This window comes from Aquila chrysaetos, chromosome Z, assembly GCF_900496995.4.
Source record: "Aquila chrysaetos chrysaetos chromosome Z, bAquChr1.4, whole genome shotgun sequence".
Taxonomy (NCBI): Eukaryota; Metazoa; Chordata; class Aves; order Accipitriformes; family Accipitridae; genus Aquila; species Aquila chrysaetos.
In genome coordinates this window covers 17,374,941-17,394,329 of record NC_044030.1, presented here as the reverse complement: position 1 = coordinate 17,394,329, position 19,389 = coordinate 17,374,941, and the positions used below count along the sequence as shown (strand labels likewise).

The 19,389-nt window shown below is 44.4% G+C and overlaps 1 protein-coding gene across 1 annotated transcript in view; it reads right to left on the bottom strand.

Annotated features, from left to right (window-relative positions):
• Nucleotides 1–14,238, bottom strand: part of LVRN (laeverin) — a 43,811-nt gene extending 29,573 nt beyond the window's left edge. The window contains 5 exon segments of the mRNA XM_030005502.1: nt 1,041–1,167; nt 3,989–4,128; nt 5,328–5,470; nt 13,629–13,762; nt 13,765–14,238. Coding sequence (XP_029861362.1) covers nt 1,041–1,167; nt 3,989–4,128; nt 5,328–5,470; nt 13,629–13,762; nt 13,765–14,238 — 1,018 coding nt within the window.
• Nucleotides 14,239–19,389: the final 5,151 nt, after the last annotated feature.

Below are 19,389 nucleotides of genomic sequence, written 5' to 3'. Positions count from 1 at the left end.
TTTTATACTAATGAATTAGCGTATTGACACTGACGCTAAACAGAACACAACCATCAAATAGAATTGTCTACAGCCCTTGAGTAGCTGGTATGATTACTAAGATAACAAAATTTAAAGAGTGAAGACTGCATATATTACATTTTCCATAAGAAGTGTAGTGAGTAATTCTGCAAGTTATTCTAAATACACTGGGAGATAATACATTTACAAAGATGAAAATTTATTTCTTTCAAGTGCCAAAATACAGATTTGACAAATCAACAAATTACCTAGTCAAGAAAGGAGGGAAATTCTTCCCCCACAGTCCTGCAATCTGCTAAGATCATGGGCAGGTCCAAAACTCATTTTAAATAAGAACTGCTTTCTGTGTCCTCACTATTGTACAAATTTGTTTAAAAGAGCATGTTTCCTGATAATATTCATGCTGAAGGTCTTGGGAATCCAAGTACAAGTAGTGGACAAACTGTACAGTGGAACTACGTGATGGCACCCTTTTTTCTTGACTGAAACTTGACTTAACTGACTTACCTGATGTCCATTTTAAGTAGAAACAATGTTTTCTTGCAGGAGTCTTTTTTCTGGGGAGGAATGTGCAGGAACATACAGCCAACTCACAGGTAAGACAGGGGCATATTGAAGAAAGCAAGGAATGCTTTGAGGACACATGGGTTACAGCAAGCGTGGATTTACTAGGAAGACGTAGGGACTAAAACATCCTTGCCTGGTATGGTCTATGCATCCCAGAAATAGCCACGTGACTTAACAACTCCTTTCTATCCACTTTGTAGTCCCATCTGCCCCTTTATTAGGAAATGATGCTTTAAAAGAAAGAGTGGGATGTAAACCTAAGAGTGCTGAGTTATGGGTTAATAAGAGCCAAAATGCAGAAAGGAGAATTCAGTAAGCTAAAGCTTAAGGGGTTTACTCCATGAATGTGGTAAGCTGTAAAAAGAGAATACTGCAAAAGAACCCATTGCTTCTGTGAATGTTACACCATCAGCAGCCAATTCTGGTCCATTTAAGAAAATAAGTAATCTCACCTGTCTTTGGCAGAGGGTAGCTGACATTAAGTAAGTCTTCCAGAAATGAAAATACCGGGCCTGCGATATTTAAAGCATAGTCAACGTACCCATTTTTAACTGCCTCCTTCCGAGCCCAAATACGTATCTGCAATAAAACAAGGCAGTGCTACTTTAGACAACCCTCATATTTTCATTTTCTTTGTTTCTCTTCTGTGAATCATTGTTTGAAAATGCTGTCCATCCACACTAGACCATGCAATGAAGCTTTTAATGAAAAAAATCCCAACTCAAGTTTTGCTGGACCTAACAAAATGTGGCACAGAGCCTAACCCTGCTAAAATCTAGGAGAGGCACCAAAAGGGCCAAGATTTGAATCCAGCTACACACTGCTGGAACAAACGGACTCCTGGTTTTTCTTTTATTAAATGAGAAATGCTGTAAAACTATTTAGAATCACACATCTTAAACCAATGTATTCCAGCCAGTGAGTCTGGGTGACAAACTTTCCTTCAGCCCACCACTCGTTCTCTGAAAAGAGAGAAATGGATGTTCAGAGAGCATTTGCTGTCCAAACATACACATCTCTCCTCTTGAACTTTCTCACAGACTGAAACAGACCACTGGCCTCTCACTGCTGCTGGAGAAAGCAGATGACATCTCAGCAGATGACATCTGTACTTCTGAGTAATTGAGACAGAAGCAGCAAGCAAAGCTTTCCACTGACGTGCCCATTTGCTTTGACACAGTACTGAAAAGGGCAGGTGCTTGTCCAAGGTGACGGAGTAGACTGAGAAAAGGTTTCTGTCTCCATCATGTATCTCTGGACGTGAGACCCCTCCAGGTGCCTAGCAGCTCAGAACTCCCACATTTCTTGCATCTAAATGCAATACATTTGGTCTCACAAGTAGTTGCACAGCCAAACCCCAAGAGCACAGTTGGGAAGCATCAGGATTTAATTTAAAAGGGAAAAAATAAAGCATATTCAATCAACAGAGTATCCTCAGCCTCTGAGCCCCTCTTTTCAGCCAAGGCTTCAGAGGAAATTCAAAGACCAGATCACTTCATTTTGCAAAACCTAAACACAATGGGCAGACTTAAATCCTAATCCTAGTATAATGTCCTAGTTTCAGCTGGAATAGAGTTAACTGTCTTCCTAGTAGCTGGTACGGTGCTATGTTTTGAGTTCAGTATGAGAAGAATGTTGATAACACCGATGTTTTCAGTTGCTGCTAGCAGTGTTTAGACTAATGTCAAGGATTTTTCAGCTTCTCATGCCCAGCCAGCAAGAAAGCTGGAGGGGCACAAGAAGTTGGCACAGGACACAGCCAGGGCACCTGACCCAAACTGGCCAACAGGGTATTCCATACCATATGACATCCCATCTAGTATAGGAACTGGGGGTGGGGGCGGGGAATCGCCGCTCGGGGACTAGCTGGGTGCCGGTCGGTGGGTGGTGAGCAATTACACTGTGCATCATTTGTACATTCCAATCCTTTCATTATTGCTGTTGTCATTTTATTAGTGTTATCATTATCATTATTCATTTCTTCTTTTCTGTTCTATTAAACTGTTCTTATCTCAACCCGTGGATTTGCTTCTTTTCCCGATTTTCTCCCCCATCCCACTGGGGGGGGGGGGGGAGTGAGTGAGCGGCTGCGTGGTGCTTAGTTGCTGGCTGGGGCTAAACCACGACATATCAGCTTTGAGTTATAATACCTGTGTTTCAGGTTGTAAATTACTTACCAGAAATGACAAAACAGACACAATGAACATGGTGGCGTTGGGCTGACGGTTGGACTTGATGATCTTAGAGGTCTTTTCCAAACTTAATCATTCTATTCTATTCTATTCTAACATGCTCACACAAATACTGTGGAGGCGTAAATTGAGCATCTCCGTCTGAAACCAAGGGGCAAAATACCCTCTCCCCTCTATCTCACAGAACACAGGTGGTGCCTCTTCCCTCTGAATAACGCTCATGTGAATGCTTTGCTTTGCTGACTCCTGTCAGTACACATCAGCCCAAGGAAAAGACAACACAGTCAGAGCTGTAAGCATCCAACATGTTCTATACAGATAATGACATACCAAATCCAATCTTCACTTTAAAAAGGAGCTAATATTGTGCTTCCTAGGTCACCTCTGCACTGTCCTCCCACCTTGTCCCACCTTTCCCCAGGAGGATGACAGTGAAGTAACCATGAAGCTAACATTGTGCTCTCATTTATTAAGGAGAGCAAGTATATGCTACCCCTAATAGCTTTATGCTTCAGTCTACTATTCATTTTGGAACAACTTGATACATCTTTTCCCTGTTGACTTTCAGCGAAAGAAGGAAAGTGGAACAACTGGCGCCACTGGAGTACATTTTTTACAGCTTCCCTCAAGAAGCTTTGGTGATTGTAGTGTAAGAGAAAAACTAAATACTCACAAGTGAGTAAGCTTCAAACACAAAATAGTCACTTTTGGAGGCTAAAAAATATGTCCATGCAGAATAAAAGGTTAAAATACTAGTATTCAAAATGCCTGGAGTACAGTATTAGTCCTACTGATGTCATGATGCTGGTCCCCAAAGGGCCTTGAAGAACAAGGCACTGAACTTCAGTGGTTTGTCACAGCAGTGGAGATGGCTATTTATTCCAACTAAGACAGCTAAGAAGATAAGAAGACCCTGAATTATGACCAGTACTTTCTGCAGTGTAGCTGCTCCTAAAGTTTTAACATACAGAGCCCATACCTACTTGTGAACTTGTATGAAACAGGACAGGACAATAAACTAATTGTCCTAAAGGAAAGCTTTCCACAGAAATATCTGCAGGATAAATGTTAGTAGTTTTGCCACATAAGCAAATAGGTTTGGAATGGAAAGCACAGTTAATGTCTGTGATATCTTCTAAAGCACGATGCACCACAGAGCCAACTTCTGTTGTAAACTGCTATAATGCGTTGTGCAGCCTCCTATTTACCTCGTTTCCCCGCTCAGTTCTGGTGACATAATCAAAATCACAAATCACAAAAGCAGTCAAGTAAGTTGACATTTTCAGCGAAGTGTTAAATGTGGTAACAGCCCACAGGCTTCCATTTTCATCCTTCATTTCAGATACATCTAGAAAAAATATCAAAGACATATTCAAACCATTGCTCTTCCATAACAAACAAGGAATTTTGTGTTTTCTGCATGGTTTTTTACACCTCTCTTCAATATGCTGTATTTCTGCACTAACTTCATGTGTTTCTGGTAGAAGGCAAGCAGCCAGACTGTTGCTACTGCCACGTATCTGAGTCGTGACCTTCCATGCAAACACCAAAAATTCACTCTTGAGCTTCCTAACTGAAGTCTTGGAAGTATATCAAACTGCATCAGTTTCAGGATATGGGCAAACTGTGGACAATTTATCCCATGCTGCATATCTCTAAAATGTATGATCTATTATGATTCAAATATAGGTCACGTGTGCCCGAAAATTATGAAATACTTAATCAGATACTTTCCTTCTAAATACGGGGGACGTGGACAAGATTCTCAGGGGAGGAAAATGCTTCAAGTGATTCTCACAGAGATACAATCTATTATAATTCCTAAGTTACTTAGCTTCCCTGCAAATCTCATAAAACTTCCTTTTACTGGCTGAAAATTATTTAGGTGAAAAATAAAGATTCATGGCACTGAACTGCAGAAAAAAGCCATTAAGAGAGAGGCAAGTAATCTAACAGATTTCTGTAGGAATACTAATTTATGGAATTTGTTTGGAATTTTATACCCCACCTGCATCCCACACAAGATCCCAGCAAGGGACAGGAAGAGCATCTCTAGATGACAGTCCTCTTGTTCTTATTCTGCACATACACAGGAGGCTATAGTGCCTCTGTCTGGTAAAACAATTTTTCGTATGTTGTAAATATGTCTTAAAATCTACTTAGAATGAAAGGAATCCCTTAATACCACAATTACAGGCTTTGCATACTGGGGCTGCCATTTTGTTTTAAGCAGATGTCACACTGTACGACAGATACACTGACTAAGCAGTAAATGCCAGGAATCAAACCCTGCGCAACCACAAGTCCAGCACCCACAGGAGAGCACATAGCAACTGACAAAACTACGGAATTATTGCCATCAGAGACATTAATTATGAATAACTGCCTCCAAATTTTTAAGTTCATACACACAGATTTTCTGTGCATTTTCAAGGCATTAGTACATGGACTGCTGTATTGGATGATACAGTCTGTTTAGAATTACAGCCTTTTAAAAAGTAATTCAGGGGGGGAAAAAAAATGTAAGTCTACTTGCTGTTTACCTACCAATAGCAGGCATGTTGGAAAGAGCCACATAGCTTGGGTCATGGACAATTCTGATATTAAATGTGGCCTTCATGGCAGGTTCATCAAAACATGGGTAAACTGTCCTGGCATATGTTGGTTCCAGTTGGGAGGCAATCACCATACTGTATTAAAAATACAAGTAAGATTAATCCAGCATGCTACAGCTGATCAAAATCAATATATAGTGCATAAAAACACCAAATCAGAAAAGCAAGAAGTGAATCACATAGGTATGCAGATTTGGAAAAGGTTTGTTTATTATTTAAAGCCATGATTAAATCCCCATGCCCAACAGACAGTTCAGTTTGGATGCTTCTAGAGAAATCAGTCTTTTTTAATTAGGTTGGGGTTTTTTTTTTCCTCACAGGCCTTTTCCAGATATCATATTTTAAATATTTGAGCTTTTCTAGTTTGCTTATTAAGATGGAGTTGATTAAACTTTTGCAGGCAGCAGGCCAGTGCTCAAAAGTGATACAATGTCCAACTTTAATTTCATAATTAGGATCTCTCCGTACACCTGCTCCTCACTCTAATTCATGCACTCTTACTTTAATGGTACATTTTAATAAAAAATTTTAACTGTTAGGTAACTGGGTATACATGCACTCGCATACTTCTGTCAAATCACGTGGAGAAGAACCCAAGCGAAAGCAGCACCAGCGCTGTCCCAGTGCACTGGCAAGCCCAGGAAAATATTCAAGAGGATCCTTTTCTACCTTATGCTATGGAGCCTTGCCTCACTTGGGGCAGATCTCCGTGACACACTGTGACAGATGTACTCCTCCTGTTTGAACTAACTGAACTTTGGTCCAAGCAGATGCCCAGCCAGTACGCCTAGCCAAAGTTAATCCTATTGCGTGAGGCTATCAGTGAGAACTCAGCACCAAACCCAAAAAACAGGTTTGGCTGGAGACTGGGCTGGTAAGTGTCTGAAACTGCATTAACAGCAGAATATCTGACTACAGATCAACAGCTTTACACTATAAATATCTGCAGCCATCAGGGTCCATTGAGCTCTCCCTCCATAGCCGCTGGCTGCACAGCATTGATGTCCCCTTGAGTAGGGATGCCTCTCAAGGTTACCCCTCGAGGCTGAGAGATCCCTTACTTCACACCAGACATCGATGGGTTGGTAAGTTACATTTTTTGCATGCATGTAACATTTAAGATACGTATAGTAAGCTTACGTGGTAATCTTTGTACCCCATACTAACTTGAAGTGTAGTCAATAGTGGAGTATTGACCACCAATCCATCTGTACTTATTAAATATTTTCCATGCCTAAAATTACTGATTAGAACTCAATAAAATAACTACTAGATCAGATCTGTCTGAGTGATCTCTGACTCTTCTCCTGTGACACACACTGGCTGGAATCAAAAGATAAATCACCATGTCCCATAGCCAAAGTTTCAAAGAAGAGCTGTACATCTGGGCTGTTCACATTAGGGCATCTTTACCAGGAATTAGAAAAAATACACACGCAGTGGTTCTCAAAGTTCCACACCTGTCAGTCAAGTAGCAGCCAGCAGCTGGGCATACAACAATGGCCTAATCTCCTGTTTCAGTGACCTCAATACTATCACAGGGCTAGTATTTTTCAGCTGTAGTTCAGGTGTTGCCTAACAGTGTATTCACACCAGGTTCACAAAGGCTTATACTTAGCATAGAGACATCCCAAATGAGCCAGTAGCCATCAGGACAGCATCCATACATTAAGTAACATGTAATGCGTCAGATCTGCACTACAAGCACAGTGTGACTGCGCCTGATTGTGATCCGTATTGGGTCTGGTTGAGATGGAGTTAATTCTCCCCATAGCAGCCCTCGTAGTGTTGTGCTCTGCATTGGTAGCTAGAAAGGTGTCGATAACACACCAGTGTTTTGGCTACTGCTGAGCAGTGCTGGCACAGCATCAAGGCTCTCTCCAACTTTTTTGCCCCCCTCAACGGCAGGCTGGGGCTGGGCAAGATCTTGGGAGGGGACATAACTGACCTAAGCTGACCTAAACTAACCAAACAGATATTCCATACCATATGACGTCAGCTCAGCTATAAAAGCTAAGTAAAGGGAGACGGAAGGGGGACATTTTTGTCTTCTGGAGCAACCACTACACATACCGAAGCCCTGCTTCCCAGGAAGTGGCTAGACATCGCCTGCTGATGGGAAGTAGAGAATAACATCATTTGTTTTTCTTTGCTTTCACATGCAAACTTTGCCTTCACTTTATTAAACTGTCCTTATCTTGAGCCTTTTGTTGTATTTTCTCCCCCCTGTCCAGCTGAGGAGGGGGAGTGATAGAGCAGCTTTGGTGGGCACCTGGTGCCCAGCCAGGGTCAACCCACCACAGACTGAACCATGTCCGACACCTAAGGTTGCATGTTTTAAGACTCCCTTTTCTTGGGACCTGAAATGAATGGATTAGCTTTCCATTGATATTTACATCACTTTGCAGAAAACATACTGCATTGTGTGCCATCCGACCCAAGGAACAGAGTCATTAGCTTCCTGCTTCCATTGACAAAAGTCAACAATGCTTTCCACCCAGTTGCCAAGGCCAGGCCTCCAGGAGCCCTCTTCTTTTGAAAGATGTTTGGCTGTTCCCACTTTAATAGCTGTGCTATCTAACCCTGCTCAAAGCTGATCTAATCAATCCAGTGCTGAAAGCATCAGTAGCTCATCGACACTACGTCATCCTCACTGCTGATGTTGGAGAACTGAGTTAATATCAACAGAACGACCCTGTAAAAGCACTATACTCTCAAAACATGGTATATTTTGCATTTAACAGACATATCTGATGCTGTACCATAACACAATTTATGACATTTAGAAGAACCCATGTTGAACACATGCTGATGCACAGCGACTATCAGGACCATGACGTCTATTTTGAAGTGAGGAACAGCTAGAGAGAGAGCAGCACAGTGTATTTGACTTCTTGCCTGTCAGTGCAGGAAGATTTTCCTTATGGACCTGATTCCCTGAAGGGTCAAGTGTGTGCTGTGCCAGCCACCAGCTGCCTTGCTGAATGCAGCTGAAGCTCCACCTGAGACAGAACTATCACCTCCTCTCCTCCTTTACCCTGTCCAATGACAGAAAAGTACTTAAACTTCTGCCAGGGTTGCACAGGAGCAGCAAAAGTGACAGGCCACTTCATCGAGTGAATTCATCACTGAAAATACTCTTATCTCCTTCCACCCATGCAAAGTACGCTTTTGCGCATTCAGTTATGCAATCACATGCAGCTTCGTTCCAGGAAACACTGAGCAACCCCACGACTGCAAATTCCCCCACACCAGTGCAATTACTGCCTCAGGAGGCTCTGAACCAGCAGAAACTGATGCAGACACTTAGCAAATTTGCCCACAAGACATTCTTGTTCCAGAATACAAAAGAGCATATATTGGGCAAAAGCATCATGATAAAAAAAGAAATATGAGGACAGATTAAATGTTATTTTTCAGCAGGACTCCAAATAAAAAAGAAAAATGGGAATGTTTCATGCATGATACACAAATAACTGGTGTTTCAAAACACACATTACCTCATATCATTTGTCAGAATGAGTCATTGTTGGGGCTTTTTTCTTGGTTTTGTTTGCTGGGGTTTTTTTTAAGGTGAAGGTATTAGCATGAACTGAATTACTAGCAAACTTTTTTCCACAAAACAAATTACCCAAAAGGAAATTAATTTTTAAAAAAGCCTAACATTGCCTAAGCAGACAAATAAATTCCTCTCTTAAGCCTACAGTTTTGTGGATAGATTTCATTTTCTTTTTTCATAAGTATCATATAATGCCTCCTTCCCCTAGTAAAACAAAATAAAAGCCACAATACTTTTAAATAATGAGAAACAAACAGATAACAGGATATCTTAGCCTAAATGTTTGACAATTTATACTACACAGGTTCTTTTTTTTTTCAGTTAGTGTCTAAAAACAAGAAAAGGAAAGTGAGGAATGCATCCTGTATAGTACATGAACATCCAGTGGAGACTGTTTAACCTGATAAAAACCCAGCATAATTGTAGAAGAAATGTTTTATGCTGATGCAAAAAAAGGTCATTCTTCTAAAAATGCCTTCTCAAAATAATGTTATTTGTCATACTGATAGCATAACAGGTTTTTGTGTTAATATCTTTTATATCTGATTTCTTCCATTTTTAAAATACATAAGAATTAAACTGTAAAACAAACCCTGAAGTGGCTCGAAGTAAGGGAGTTTTACAGTGAGCAGAATCCTATTCTGTGCAGCGGCTGTCCCCAGCACCTGGTCCCTTTTTCAGGTGAATGGTGCTCAATACTAAGATGCAGCCCGAGAAAACACCAAACCTGTTACTTGCTCTGATCTCTGTCCTATGCCTTTGATGGTCTTACCCACTGACTGATATAAAACAGAGCTAAGAACTTCAGATCCCCTGCTCTGAGGCACAATTAACTGTACCAATGCTGTTCTAATCCCCTTCACCCTCATTCTAGTAACTGGTGCAGAAGCAATTGATAAAAATCAGCACAAATACTGTGTTTGATTACATTTTGGGATGCCTGTTAATACCAGCCCTATGCAGTCAAGTATTTCATAGAAGTTGCAGAGGACATGTGCAGAATGGCTACTGAGCAAAATTCTCAAAGGATTCTGAAACACTGATGTAAACAGTGACATAGAGCCTACATTTTATAGTACACTGCATGGGGATCCTCTGACCCTGGAGTAGCATACATGAGCTCATTCACAGCAGAGTAAGATCTGTATGCAGAATGATGCTACCACAAACCTCCTGCATCGTATATGTTTGAGCCAGCACTGCTAGAAAAGGAGGGCAAAGGTGGTTTCTGTATCTTTCTGCCTACCCAGATCCTGGCATGGACTCTCCCAGCTATATGCAGAATACAGATTACCTATTTCAACAGGAAAGCCTTCAAATACTTAGTGCTAGTGAAGTGGGAGCATCCTCCTTTTTAACTTCCTTTGCTCCTGCAAGCACTGCAGATATGGGCTGTGCACTATCCATAAAGAGTGCTCCCATTTTTCAGTTTTCTTTCAGTTTTCAGTGTAAGACCTGATCAGGTGGGTAGTACAAACTGTCAACAACAGTAAAAACATGCAGTCATCAATGATCAAACTGATAACAATTTCCACGCTGGAAATTTAGTGAAGTTTGGGCTTTGGTTTCTTCTGCTTTCCACGGAGGTGAGGTTAACACTTCTGAAAATAGCTGTCTCTGCCAACAGCTTTCCCACACCACCTTGCCAATGTGCTCCAGCTCCAACTTGGAGAGAGGACAGGGAACAGTACTTTGTGTCAGCTAGCTAATTCTGCCAACCTGCCGAGAGCAATGGGGATATCTGACCAAGAAAAAAGCTGGTGCCAATGCCCAGATGGAACAAACATTTCAGGGACTTCACTTCCCTTTAGGATCTAGCTGTCTACTGAAACCTTGCCCTTCTCTGCTTAAGCTCTTCTGAAACAAGAGGTCTCTAGTGGTTCCATAAGCACAAATTACAAAAAACACTAAGGCTTCTAGTGCATGCAAGAAAAACGGGAGTCTGCATGACCACAGATAAATGGCACATTGTCTGTTACAGCTGATGGTTTAAGTTAGGTGCTGCAGTCAGAAGCCTGTGCAGGAATCAGACCCTGAAAGTCTGCCAGAGCCAGGTACAAGTCACTTTAAAAGAGCTACAGGACAGTCTGCTGGAGATTGTGATTTCCTCGCAGAATAGTAATGGGCTTCATACCGACAGCTGAAGGGCACTGAATGTTTTTAAATCGCTCCTGATCTATATAATCCATTAGAATCCAACTTTTTACATCATTAACAGCTTGCTAGAGCTTACAGACTATATCCCTCAAAACACACCTCCTCCAAAAAAAAGAGGAAGGCAAAATCCCTTCAGTGTAACTGGACCCCATCAGATTAGGAAAATGGCCGGTAAGGTGATGAGTTAATTTTTAGTGAAGAAAAAAATAACAAGATACTGTTGCACACTCTCGATCCAGAGAAAGCCTTTTTAAAGCAGAAAAGATAAGCAAAATCCATTCAAGAATATCAGCAATGTAGGCAGTAACAAGTAACCAAAACAATACATTATATCTGCAATCGGTGGATTTCCTCTGATTTATTTCAGTGTCTGAACACCACTAGCATCTCTTTAACCAGACTGCGGTCTCACATTTCATTAGTGCTTCGTGATGAGCTAAGAATGAAATGGAACAATTGTCATAAATCCTATAAACAATGGGAAATTGAACTATATACATTAATTTAATGATTTAAAAACATTTTTTTCTTATTTTCTACTGTGGCAGCACAGGTGACAATAGCTTTTTTTTTTTTTTGATCCCCTGAGTTTTACACAGTCTGAGTCAAAAAATGTCATAGTCTAATTCAGTGTTTCTGAGACAGGACTTGACTGAATTAATACAGCATTGGAAAGCACACTGATACAGTATTAAGTAATTAAGTGCTTGTTCCTTTCTTACTTATTTGGATTTTTTTAAAACTATGTAAACTAAGCACAGTGTTCTAGATTTTCCTTAACTCAAAAGTTGCACAAATAATCCCAGTGAATGAAGAAATAGCAACTGAAGAGAAACAGAATATATTTCCTAAAAAATACTTATTACCATACTTCATTTTTCTCTAAGGCTAACCAACTTATCTCTTTTTCTTAAAAAAAAAAGTCTGCATAAGTTAAATTTTCCAGATGTGGCAGACAATGGTATCAGTGAAGACTGACATAAGAGCTGGCAGCTGAAAAGCCAACTTGTTGCAGAAAAACCACGCAGTCCTCCATCATTTCAATAAAAACTATTAAACTTAATTTTGTGGTTTCATATTATTCCTACTGAATATTACCTGCTTGAACAAGAAATCTATGGACTGCTGAGATACCATTTACTTTAGTGGACTCATCGGTAGGCTGGGAGCCAAGAGCACTTGAATTTTAACTCCAGTTTTCCTTTCGACTCACTGATTGCTGATCCTCAGCAATTCACTACATCTTTAATTATTAAAAATTAAATCACTTTAAAATAAGCAATTTATCTGCCTCTTCTTTAAACACCTATTTTGAGAAACTTGTCTTCCACTGGAACTATTTAAACCATAATCTTTAGTTTTACTTTTCTTTAGCAAGTTTCACATCCAGAAGTTTATAATGCAATTCACCATGAGAAGATTCCCAATTAAAAAATAAACAAGCAAGCATTGTTTTTAAGAGTGAAAATATGTTTTAGAAGATTGACTGCCTGACAAGCTCACAATGCCCCAGTGCTGATTTTGCAGTTCAAAAGAAAACAAAAAGGAAAGGATCCTAACAGCACTTACTAAGGAAAACATTGGTTGGTTGATGACAGCCAGACAACTTCATGTGCAACAGCACCTACAAAGTCCAGCTGTCTAAAGGGGCCAGCCATCCCACTCCATCATACTTCTGAAACTGCATGGGGTCAACGTCTCTAAACTCATGCCCAAATAAACATCTGAAATCCTGGGTTCTAGATAAAGACGTGCTCCCCACAGACACAGGCAGTGGACATGAGGTCAGCTGTCGGCTCTACACAGATGTGTGTGGTGCCGGGATGAAGACTCCGAGGCAGACTGTGGCTCCCAGGAACTGGGCGTAGGTCCTGTCTGAGCCCTCGCTGCCACTCAACAGCACGGAAAGAGAGGCTTGAAATCGTCCAGAAAGCTTTGCTTGGCCAGCTGAGATAGGCTCTTTCCTCTGCCAAAGACAGATCTCTGTCTGACAGACCCTCAGTAAGCCCTCCCAGACTAACTCCGGCGCAGTAGCTCCTCACCAGCCTCTGCAAGCAAGGAGGGTCTTCGCAAACCATCTCAGCATGGTCTTCCCAAGCCGCCGCCACCAGCCATTGTTGCGGATCAAGGCAGCTGCTGAAGGAAAGCCAGGGCAGCCTAGCTGGTGCTCTCGGAGAGGAGAGCGACCATCACGGAGCACGGACCCGAATTTCCGAGAAGCTCCCTTCGCAGCCCGCGACGTACACCCGGGGAACGGGTGCGGACTGCGCCAAGGCGCTCACCCCGCCCTGGGCAGCCCTCCCTCCCGCCGCCCAACGCAGCGAGCTGCTCCCCCAAGTGCCGCCCTGCCCTGGGGTACCACCCGAAATGCTCTCCGCGGAGACGCAGCAGCTCCCGGCGCCGCTCCCGCGTCCGACGGCGCCGCGCCACGGGTGACGACGCTGCCGCGGGGCCGGCGGGCCTCCGGCGCCGTCGGCGGAGGGGCGCGGGGTCCCCGGGGCGGCCGCCGCCGCCTACCTGCTCCGTCCCTGGTCGGTGTAGCGGGTGAGGAAGAGCCCGTCGAGGTCCTCCTCCAGCCGGCCCTGGAAGCCCAGCTGCAGCACGTATCGGCGCCCGGCCCGCAGCCGGCCGCGCAGCTCCAGCACCGCCACCCCTCGCCCGCCGCCTCCTGCCGCAGCCCCGCCACCTCCACGGCGGCGCCCGGCTCGGGCAAGGGACCGCGCACGGCGGCGGCCCCGCGGGTCCGCAGCCCGGAGCTGTGCAGCACCGCCGCGTCCGTGTCCTGCCGGCAGCGCACCGTGATGTTCACCTGCCCGCTGAAGGCGAAGGGCCCCGCCTGGCCCGGCCGCACCCGCGGCCACAGCTCCAGGTCGTAGTGGAGCGGCACGAGGTGGCGAGGCAGGCGGCGGCCGAGGCCGGCGGCGGGCCCCGGCGGGGCGGCGGCGGGGCCGGGGCCGGGGCCGGGGTCGGCGGGCGAGGCGGGGGGCGGCGGCGGCGCCTCCTGCCGGCAGCGCCCGTAGAGGGCGGCGAGCGCCAGCAGCGCGGCCAGCAGCGCCAGCAGCAGCGCGGCCAGCAGGGCGGCGGCCCTCCGCCCCACATACAGCCCGCGGCCGCCGCGGCGACCCATCCCCGCCACTCTGCGCCGCCCGCCGGCCCGCGCCGCCCAGCTACTTAGCGGGCGGCGGCGCGGGGGAGTGAGCGCGTCTGAGGGCAGGGCGGGCCGGGCCGGGCTGGGGGACATGGGTCCCTCCCCGCGCCGGGGAAGCCGCCGCCGGGAGGGCTGCTCCGGCGGAGTGGGTGGGCCGCCCGGCGACCCCCGGCCCCCTCGCGGCGGGCGGAGGCAGCGTGGCGGCGGGGGAGCAGCCGCCCCCCGGGTTGAAGCGAGCAGCCCGCGGGGGGACGCGGCGGCAGGCAGCTGAGCGGCGGCTCCTAAAGCCCGGGGAGGGGCGCAGCCGGCGGCGGGGGTGGACGGTGATGCTGGGTGGGCTCCGCGCCCGAGGACCGCCGGGGGATGAGCGATCGCGGCGCTGCCCGGAGGGACGGCCGTCCGGCCGGCCGTCGGGCCGGAGCTGGGGGATCCCCGCGCGCCGGCGGGGAGCGGAGGCCGGAAAAAGGGAAGGAAACAAACCCCCGGGTATTCGTGCTTTTTCACCGCCGTAAGGAATGGCAAGAGAAAGGATGAGGAAACGGGGGTTCGCTGCTTGGAAGCATGCAGAGTCGTAGTTGGAGCGGATCGGCTCTTGAGGGAAATCTACATGTTGAAAGATGTGGGGGAAAGCCATCGAGTCTGAAGGATCCTTGGCACATAAAAAAAGCACGACCAAAGTGGGTTTCTGATAAGTCGTCCTCGTTTAGAGCCTCACTTCACTGCCTAGTTCACTCGAGGCTATAAACATCACCGCGCTCTACGTGCATAGTTAACCCCGTTACAATCAATAGGATTAATCCCGTGTTCCCAGTTAAACACGTACTTAAAGGGTGTGCCGAGCTGAGGCCGGATTGCCAGCCAGATTGCAAAATTAAACCTTCGTCACCGTGTAAAACTTGCCTGTTGGTTTTGCTCAGTTGCAGCTCCTCTTTTAAATCACAATGAGCCATGCGTTAACAGGAGCAGTAGCCAGGAACAGTGGCCCTTGCCATGCCATTGCCCCTGACAGTTTTTAATCTGGATTACAAGCAGGTTTTCCCCCTCCTTTGTTTTTTAACTTCACTTCCCCCCTCACCCCTCCCCGCATTGAGCCCAAGTCATGTCCCTTGGGTTTATAGTTCACACAACAGCCACCCTCAACACTAGAGAGCTCTGTTTGCAAAATCGAGGCATTGGATTAGATATTACAGTCTGTTTTGTTGCCAGACTTAAAGCTAAACTGACTAAAGTAAATTCACCTCAATGACTTAATACTAAAGGTTATGCCTCCTGCTAATTTATTTGTTAATTGAGAGAGAGACCTTTTTCATGGTCCTGTACAGAATACAGCTATTGCTTTCCTCATCCTGGGCACAGCAGGGGTGGCTGTTACAGGTCTAAAAAATAGCTTGGAGCCACTGAACAGAGAACGTGTCTGGTTCCAGCAGAAGACCATAATCTGTTGTTTTCCTGTCACTTGAGGGGTGGAGGGGATCCCCTCTGCCAGCAGGTCCTGCTGGTTGTGGGCTCCCCCACTCTTCTCACCTAATCTGCTGCCTGCCCCAATGCCTTTGCTGCTGTTACCCACTAGCTTCCCAACAGGCTGCCTTTTGGCACTGGCCCATCTTCCGCTGTTTTCTTTCACACAGTTTGACTTGTATGTTTCTGTTTCTGTGCTAGTTTTCGCATTTTGTTCTCATTTACCCCAGTCTTCCCCACCCATGCCCTGGGACCTGTTTCTGTTTCTTCAGGCCTCTGTACTCTTTCCACACAACCCATCATCTGTTCGCCCTTCTGTCCTTGCACATGCCTCACATATCTTTACTCTTCATCTTGCACATCATCAGCTTCTTCCTTTTCTCCTAGCATGTTCTGCAACATTCATTATATTTCTCTAATATTAAGACTTTACAACAATCTCCAACAAACTTCTTGGAGGTTGCTGGACCTGGAGCCACACAGCAGCCCTGAACTGACTGCCCTTAAACAAGTTTGACCTGCTGCATGTCACTTAAAAGATTTCACAGAAAATGTTTTCAATTGTTTAGGAAAGTATCTTTTCCCTTTTATTGTAAGTGTAACTTTGGGAAGCAGTTTGTTGTGCCAGTCCACAGAGTTGCTCCATCCCATGGGAGTGCTGACACACTACAGAGACTGGGTAAGATGAATGATCAAGAGCTCCGACAAAGATCAGGAAAGACAGTGCTGCAAAAAAGGAGGTGACGGGAAGAAGAAACCACAGAAGTGCACCGGTATTTCTAAGCCAAGAGCCCAGATGTCATAGAAGATTATGGAGGGTTTCAATGCCCTGATTTCCAAATGTTTTTTATACACCCTTGACTTTGTTCAGTAAAACCATGCTCATCCACTCACCCCCTCAAAACAAGACACAGGCAAAATCAAAACTGTGAGGCATTTCTTCCCATGTCTGTGAAAACAAGCAGAACTGCTCAGTAATAAGCCAGTAAGTAGTGCAGACCCTACCAGAAGGTTGCCCTTCTTAATGATGCAGGATATGTTTTAAAGTTTACAGTGCATATCCATAAACTGTACTTTATTTTCTCTTGTTTGCAGTGGGGAATTCAAGCCTGCTCCTTTCCTCAATTAACACATAATAAAAATACAATAGTTACGACTTACAATAAATATTTTAAGAAGTGCTGTTTAACTACCTTTTCCTCCCAAATAATTTGTAACAGTTACCTTATCAAGCAACTGATAGGTGAAGCCTTTTACCAGCCCATGACTGTGGATTCCCGTCCTGGTGGGATCACACACACTGACGTGTTTGAAATGGGAAAATACTTTGCATGCAGTACAAAACTTGTGAGTAGCTTCTGTTGCATATATTACAGTTCACCATCCTGCTGAACTTATTTGTGGAGTTAAGATGTCTGAACAACACATTTCTGAAGCCAAAGCTGCAGGAGGTCCTGGGCCCAGACAGGGACTCTGACTACAGCATGTCAGGCACAGTCTTTTGTTCAGGCCACAGCTCAGCCCAAATCCTGACTTTGGATGGAAAAAGTAGGCTTGTATTTAAGTCAGCAGAAGCCTCTAGTACACATCTGAAGGTAGAAACAAATCACCTGTTATAAAAGAAGTCAGACAGCTCTGTTACTCTGAAGGACACCAAAGCATCTGACAAACTTTACTATCTTGTTCCAGATGAAGGGGTCTGTGCCATGCTTACTAACTGTTCAAAGTCCTGTCGGTGTCCACCGAATTTTAAACAGAGAAAGGTCACATGTGACAGCACGGCATCTACTATCCTTTAAGTTGCAGCAAGGTAAACAGCACTTCATGTGGCAGCTGGCTGGGATATTCAACATGTAATTTCAGTTAGCAAAATGTTACAATGACCCATTCTTAAAGTTCATCAAGATTTTCAGGTTAATAGTATTGTTTTCATAAAAAATACTGTGATATCATCATAAATCATATATACTGAATGCTAAGAAAAAGGATAATCATGTGTTTAAGCAATGTGAAGTAATTGTTAGGCTGAAAGATGCTTCCCTAAATCACATTATTAGTGATTTGTTCAACCTAATTTGAGAAGTTCTGAGTGATGGCATGTATGGCAATTCCAGCAGTGGGAGTTGGGGGTCATCAGCGCTCCGGAAACTTTGTTTTTAACAGAACTGTAGATCTTGTTTTCCTCTTCAGGTTTTGGGGAGGTGCCTGATTTTTTCTGTATTTAAAAAGTCAGACCAATGGTCCTTCTAGGCATGAGGGATCTGTGAACTCCCTATTTTTTTTTTTTTTTAACTTGGTCTGCTCATTTTATGAACTGTAATTTGCTCTGCATCATTTATTCTCGTTCTTTAACAGAGCCAATAATCTATCAGAGTTGAAAATGTAATGCCTGGAAGTATCTGTGGCGGGAGCTATTCCATAGGAGATGCTGAAGTCGCAACTTTTACTATTGCTCTGGAGGTCTGATTTGGTGGATATTTCAGGTTTCCCAGCCATCTGAATTAAGAAGTGTGAGCTATAGGTGGACATGCATAGTTAGCATAGCTGCAAATAAGTACAATACACATGAGCCAAGCATGAGCAGTTGAGGACCATAACTTCTTACTGGACATGTAGAAGAAGTCCTCAGCTTTCCTGCAGGCTCAGGATGAACACTTTATGTTATCCTTCATGGAGTATGTATCTTCAATATCAAAGTCAACACAGGTGATACTAGTTACCAAGTAACTGTAATTAGACTTGAAAGAACGAGGTTTCCTTTCACTAACGATAAAAAAAACCCACCTCCAAAATCTCTGTTTCAATGTTTCTGTCCTAAAGAGATTTTGTACACTCCCTGTACAGATCTGTCAGTGGATATAAGGTTTATAAGCTGGCACAGTAGCAACTGAGTGTGGATCTATATTTGTGTTGACAAAATTGTCTTAACTGGCCGGTACAGGACAGTACAGAAAGGCAACGTGGAGACTTCCAATTTAAAAGGGTCAAATTTGACCAAGCATTGGAGTATCATCAAAAAACATGACATTGAAAACTCAGATTAACAGTTTGGAGTGACGTGTCATTGCGTGGTGGTCACTATGTGAGCAAGGAAAGTGCTTTCACCATAGAAAGTTATGCATTTAATTAAAAAATTGTATGTAGGGAAGCATGCTTGAAACGTTGCCATTATTGGTAATGATGTCTGATACTGTAATTGAAGCAATTTTTCACTGCTGCTTTAATTAAAAGATGTTCCTTCGTGGTTTGGACCAGCAGGCCACTGATAATCCTCTGTAGTGCAGACTACCAAACCATGCAAAAATTTGTTTGCAAATTCTGTTCTCATTCGATGGACCAGCTGTGAACTTTTTACCAGGGCCTCGTTGACTGCCTCCATGGAGCTACATACCAAAGTGATGGTTTGGATCTACATAGCAAATGGTGGGTAGTAGCAACAATTCTCACCAGTTAAGAAAAGACAGCAAAGACAGCAAAACCTGGTGATTTCTTTGGGTACTTCTGCTTGTGGAGGACAGCAGAACAATCCCTAAATGGTATGGGTAAAATGGGGTAGTGATGAACCATAAAACTGGGTGCTAACAGAATGATCTATGTGTCCAGTGAGCAGAGTTGAGCTCAGAGCTGGAGAGGACTCCCTCCGAACAGCTCAGGGTGCTCAAAGGAGCAAGA